This window comes from Anopheles darlingi, chromosome 2, assembly GCF_943734745.1.
Source record: "Anopheles darlingi chromosome 2, idAnoDarlMG_H_01, whole genome shotgun sequence".
Classification (NCBI taxonomy): domain Eukaryota; kingdom Metazoa; phylum Arthropoda; class Insecta; order Diptera; family Culicidae; genus Anopheles; species Anopheles darlingi.
Genome location: NC_064874.1, coordinates 32,219,403 through 32,225,817, shown reverse-complemented (window position 1 = coordinate 32,225,817; position 6,415 = coordinate 32,219,403). Strand labels below are relative to the sequence as shown.

The 6,415-nt window shown below is 51.8% G+C and overlaps 1 protein-coding gene across 1 annotated transcript; it reads left to right on the top strand.

The window, feature by feature from the left end:
- The first annotated feature begins 458 nt into the window (after positions 1-458).
- LOC125950601 (sphingomyelin phosphodiesterase-like) lies at positions 459-2,632 on the top strand. Its single transcript, XM_049678752.1, has 4 exons — positions 459-575; positions 630-681; positions 747-2,179; positions 2,261-2,632. Exons 1-4 carry the CDS (start codon positions 459-461, stop codon positions 2,630-2,632), a joined length of 1,974 nt encoding a protein of 657 aa, XP_049534709.1.
- The last annotated feature ends 3,783 nt before the right edge of the window (positions 2,633-6,415 follow it).

Below are 6,415 nucleotides of genomic sequence, written 5' to 3'. Positions count from 1 at the left end.
CCACCAGCGGGTCGCCAATCGGTCATCGGTTGTCCGCTACCAGTTGGCGAGCCTTCGAGAACACGTCGATCTGTCGTCGTACGTAACAACGTACTATCTACGTACGTAACGTAACAACGTGCTACTACTAACAGTACCATAACCAATGAGCGACCTCAAACCACGATACGCTGGTGCTGGTGTTCGATAACGCCACGAAGGAATGGGTCGACACAATCGGTGAACATCTGATGGGCGAGAAGAGATGGCTGGAACAAAAGCGAAAAGAAAAACACTAAAACAACGCCAGAACAGGTGCGGAGCAAACAGAGAAAGAGAGAGAGAAAGCGAGAAAAGAGAAAGAGAGAAGAAAGTAAAGGGCAAAAAAAAACACACAACACGACCAACGACAACCAAAATACGGCACATTCCAAGAAACGGGTTTGATATAAAAATGGGTTTCGAACCGTTGGAGGCGTATGAGAGGAGCTGCGACCGCCGGTCATCAGTGTAGCTGCTGCCGGACAGTAGTGCCCGTCAACTCGTTCGCCAGAATGTTTCGCGAAAACACCGTGTCGTTCGTGATGCTGCTGACGGTGGTGGTGCTGGTGGTAGCCACGACGATCGTGACACCGATCGCCGGCTACCAGGTGAAACCGACCAACTACGCCAAGCTGCTCGAGCAGCAGGAGAAGTTTGATGGTAAGTGCAAGGGCGTATATTTTGTGGTCAATTTTCATTAACACCTCCCAATCCGCATGATGCAGCGGCCTTCGAGAAAGAGTTCTACATCGAACACACCAAGTATGTGGAGACGGGCGTGCTTTCGGAGCGGCTGGAAGAGATGTTCGACCATATTCGGCAGCGACCGGATATGTTCCGGATGGAGATGGACGATCATCCGTTGCCGTATCTGACGGCGGAATGTACGGCTTGCCGCGCTCTCGTCACCACCTACCTCACGTATCGACGGGTGTTGGGTTGGGATCGGGACCGGATCGCTCAGCAGGCGGCCTCGACGTGCCAAACGCTGAACATCCTTACGCCGGCCAACTGCGAGAAGATCGTAATCAAGAACATCGACATTCTGCTGTACATCATCGACAACCGACCGTCGCTGACGGCGCAGACGATGTGTGGCATCATCTTCCAGTCCGGGACCTGCGTGCTGGAGGATCCGACGTTCCTCGATTGGACGATCAATGTGTCGGGCGGTGGACGGCCCATCACGGCGTCCAAGACCGGTCCGAACCGGGCGGCCGATGATATGAAGATTATCCACATTACGGACGTGCATTACGATCCGCACTATCGCACCGGTTACAATGCGGTCTGCGGTGAACCGTGTTGTTGCCGCGAAGGTCAAGGGATACCGGCGGATCCGGCGAACGGTGCCGGTGAGTGGGGTGACTACCGTGATTGTGACTCTCCGTGGAAGGCGGTCGAGGATGCGGTACGAGCGGCGGCCCGTCAGCATCCGGATGCGGCCTACGTTTACTATACGGGCGATATCATCGATCATGGTGTGTGGGAGACGACGGTGGCCGGTAACATCGTATCGATGACGCGCACCTACCAGCTGTTCCGTGATGTGTTCCCTGGCAAGCAGGTGTTCCCGGTGCTGGGTAACCACGAGAACAATCCGACGAACGTGTTCGCACCGAGCTACATCGATCGGCAGGACTTTTCGGCCAGCTGGTTGTACGACTTCTCGGCCGATCAGTGGACGGGTTGGTTGCCGGCCGCTACTCAGCAGACGGTCCGCCAGGGTGGCTACTATACGGCGCTGGTACGGCCCGGTTTCCGTATCATCGGTATGAACAATAACGATGCGTACACGTTCAACTGGTGGATCCTGTACGATCCGGCGTATCTGCGGGCGCAACTGCAGTGGCTGCACGATACGTTGTTGCAGGCCGAGGCCGCCGGCGAGAAGGTGCACATCTTGGCGCACATTCCGATCGGTGCGGGCACTAGCTATCGTACCTGGGCGCGTCAGTACCGTCGGATTTTGGATCGTTTCTGGGATGTGATCACCGCGCACTTCCACGGCCATACGCACGCGGACGAGTTCAACGTGTTTTACTCACTGTCTAACCCGCAGCATGCCATTAGCGTCGGTTTTAACGGTGGTGGTACGGTGCCGTTCAGTAACTACAATCCCAACTACGTCGTTTACTACGTCAACCAGCAGAACTACGTAAGTGCCCTGACTCCTAGTGGACCATTCCTAGTGCCGTTCTTAATTGTGTGTCAATCGTTTGTGTTTGTCCCTTTGCAGCAAGTGTCGGACTTTGAGTCGTGGTACTTTAGCCTGACCGAGGCGAACCAGAACCCGGCCCGTAACCCGATCTGGATGCAGCTGTACTCGTTCAACCGCGACTTCCAGCTATCGAACGTTAGCCCGGCCTCGCTGGATACGCTCGTGCGCCGGTTTGCCTCGAATCCGGCCGAGCTGCGGCGCTACTGGGAGTTCAAGGTGAAGCGCGGTGACCCGTTCCTGGCCGCCGGTTGCAACGGTGACTGTCTGCTTAACCATCTCTGCCAGATCGTGACGAACGAGGCGAACGATGACAGCAAATGTAACGCGCTGGCCGCCATCTTCCGTAACCTGGACGACGAGCTGTTCAGTGAAGACGACACCGACTACTAGATGCAATACATTAACTTTTTGCTCGCTTAATTGTTATCTATTGGAAAGGGGTTTTGAGTTTTTTTTATTGAAAATTGTTATGCGACTTACCACCACTAACCGATAACAAGTGGCAACAGGATGCTCACTAATCCTGGCCACCTCACTAATACTGATCTGATTTCGTAGCAGTATCTGCAGGACGGTGGCTACATTCAATTCCCTTCCTACCGACCCGCTCACCGACCAGCGAACGGTGATTGCAGCATGTCCGGCCATTTCACATCGCACAGCCGTGCAGCGAATACGAAATGGAGAAAGTTTCCGCAACATAGCCAAGCCAAATTGATGTACATCAAACATTCAAATGAAAGAAAGTTCTAAAAATGGGCAAGATGGGCATTCCGTTCTGGTGCTCGGTGACGAGAACTTTCTGTAAATCGTGTAACTGTAGCTTACTTTCGAGTAGCGAGCACCATTCTATTCACTACCAATATCCGGCCATGTCGACGTGTGTTCCCGTGTGTCTGTGTGATTGAGGTCCTGCCAAAGAAACGAACTTGCTGCTGCTGCTGCTGCTACAGTGCAGTGGCAGTGGCCAAGCTTTTCGTGCTCGGTGTCACTCGGAACCGGGCTGAACATTTGTCGTGCATGTTAAAACAGAACATTGAAACGAATGAATGTAAGTGGCGAGGCGGCTCCAAACGCCACTCGCCGGTCATATCCTGCTGCTCCAAGCCAAGCCAAGCCCGAAGCCAAGTCTCCATCATCTTCTGTCTTCTGCGTCTCCCCGATCCCGTCCCCCGAGCGTCTGTAGCACTGGAGAAATTTGGTTATTCATAAAAGTTTCGCTTCTCTGGCTACTGGACTGCACTCGAGTGCTGATGATGCTGCTACTGCTACTGCTGCTGGTGGTGGCGATGGCGTTGGTGATGGTATTTATGGCACTCAGGTCCCGGGTTCCCGGAACCGTCCACTCGATCTTGCTTTGCGTGATGAGCCAATGGACTGCATCACCTCCCGCTCCACCGGTATGTACCAAGAAGATGCATCGCTGGCTTTGCTTCCAGAGTCCCGAGTCCTGGTCTCGTGCTTGACCGATGGCTGCCACGATGGTGATGTGACTTGCGTCGTGCGTCTCTACCATAGCCGCCGGGGGTCGATCGATGGTCCTGTTGCGAAGTGAACGACGGATGCTTAAAGCATTACGCAACACGTCTTTTTAGATTCCCCGAACCCCATGAGGACCCTCCTTCTGAGCCTCCTGGTACCCCTATCCGGCCTTGTATGTGCTTGTGTCCTTTAGAGCGATTACGATAAACAAGCCATTCTGCAAGTGGTACGCCGTGCGGTTGGTCTGGAGGGCCAACAACCGGGTTTCGCTGCACCAGGAGATGGTTGGTTGGCTGGTGTGGTTATGGTGGGGGGGACAGTTTTATTTGCATTTAGATATGTGTGAAAAGACTGCTTGTAGTGCTTCCTACCCCCTTTCACCACCACCACCAGCAGCACCACCCAAGACTCAGGTCCTACTGTTCATCTTCATCCATCTTGCGGATGGATCATTCGTGGCTCAACTGATAAGGAGCCCCAGTTGTGGTGAAAGGCAGTGTGTCTGTGTATGGACGGTATGGACTTTCTCTGGTGCCGCATGTCGCATGTGTCTGTTTCGTAGCAATTTCGAATCGCTTTCTCGTTCTCGCTCCTGTTTTCCGCCACGCGGTTCCGCCTCTCGCCGGTTCCCAAAACTGTCGGCCAAACGACACGTTGTGTGTGTGTGCCACATAACTTGTAGGGGGCCACCACACGGACTAGGGCGTCGCATTGGCTCGGTCGAGTTTATTTTGTACAGCGTGTTTCGTACCCAAACTGGTACGCAATCTATGGACTGCTGGCGAGGATGACGATGATGATGATGGTGATGATGGTGGTGATGGTGGTGGTAGTGGAGACAGGAGACATTTTTCCTTTTCTTCAACGGTCGGAACTCACTCACCCTCTGCTCGGTGTCGCCTTTAACATGGTTCTGCTTGGCAAGAATTGGCCCGGAGCGGGGGGTTCGACGACGATAGGAAGGCTGGTGACTGGTGGGCTGCTTCTTTGCTGCCTGCATCTTCGCCCTGTTATTCTTTGTCATTTCATCTGCTCTGCCAGCCACTGGCACCCGAAAGCCTTTCCGGAATAGTGGTAGTTGTCCGGTCTTCCCTTGCTTCCCTCGGTCCGACGGTCCATCGTGTCCCTTGCCTTGCCGACCGAGTCCTTGGGGTGTCAAAGAGCAGTTCGGCAAAGTTTCCTCCCGGTCCCGGTCCTGTGTGTGGTCCAGGCTGTGTCCCTCGTACTGTCGTTCGTTGTTCTACCCGGCAGAACCCTATAGCAGGCCGGCCTTCAAGATGGACCGGGCTGGGCCGGGCAAGCAAGTCGCTTCCTGCACCGGACAGTGGCCGCTGCCATCAGCTAGTGGATCAGCAACAGCAACAGCATCCACTCATCCTTCGTTCGCTCTCGGAACGGAGCGGAAGGAATAATGTATGGAAATGAAACTCGAAGCCCGAATCTGCATAATTTCGAAGTTTTGAATCATCGTCGTAAACAACCAAGTTGTTTCGGGAACCTGGCCTGGTGTTCAGGCCCCCTCTTCCGCTTGTGTAAGCCCGTAGTTGTTTTCGTCACTTCATTTACAAGACACTGTGTTTGATCGTTGTTTAATTTTTGCATACATCGATAAGGATTCTCGGAACAACATTGGATAAAATACAGGCAAATGCCATGGACATGGAGTTACTCAGCGAGATAATAGATGTCCCGTAGTAGCTCAGGCATTGAGCCGAATGTTCGGATCAAAAGATGATTCGAAAAACAGTATTTTTGATTCGATAAATTGATGAACCAACACGAAAGGTGAAATGGAAATCGAAAATTCCAAGGAGTGCTTTTCCAAAGACAAATTTTTGTGTGGAACGATTCTGAGCGAAAAGAGGAAAAGTTAGCAAGGAGTTTTGTTCCTGCTTGAAGTCGCATTGCAAATGAATAGATGAAACGCACCAATGTGGCAATGACGCATTTTGGGAAATTCGAATTGAGGTTCGATTTCCAATTGGGTAGTTGCCTTAAACAATGGCTACCCTCGAGGGTGGCATATCAACTATCATATTGTCTATGTAACATAAGAGATACCATGTCCTTATCCTAATCAAGGAACTGAGTAAATAACTTCCCCTCCGGACAGATGAAGCTTTGAGGGGAAAACGATGGATAGGCTTTAAGCTTCTTCCTCGCTAGCAGAAATTTGGCTAGCAGCAGCAGCTAGCAGAATTCTGAATGAAACTTCCCCTCATATTCAGTGAAGCGTTTTGCTCGGGCCTTTCGGTAAGCTGAAGCGTTTCTAGAAAACCGAAGGCCAGAACTTTTCTCTGTGGCGAAAAAAGGTTGATTTCCGCCCTAATCAAATTAACTAGTACCACTACGAGGATAGTCACGAACGTTCGATGCCAGAAATGCCTTCAATAAAACTAGATTGGTGGTAAATAGCTAAGTCGCTACGCAGTATGAAGAGGTCAGAATACCGTTACCGCTTGCTTCTGAAGGACGTCTCAAAGATTAATGATACCAAGGGCAAAAGGGGTGTTTACAGAGTGTTTGTTAACATAATTTTGTGTAATATACACAAAAAAAAGTCCCCTTACCTGGAGGATTTTCTTTAATTTTCCGCGACTTTCTTCGGCGCTGGTGTGCCACTCGTTGCAGGCAGAGGCATTTTAGATTCTGGAACAAAATCTCTCCCCAAATTTTTCACCTTCACTAACT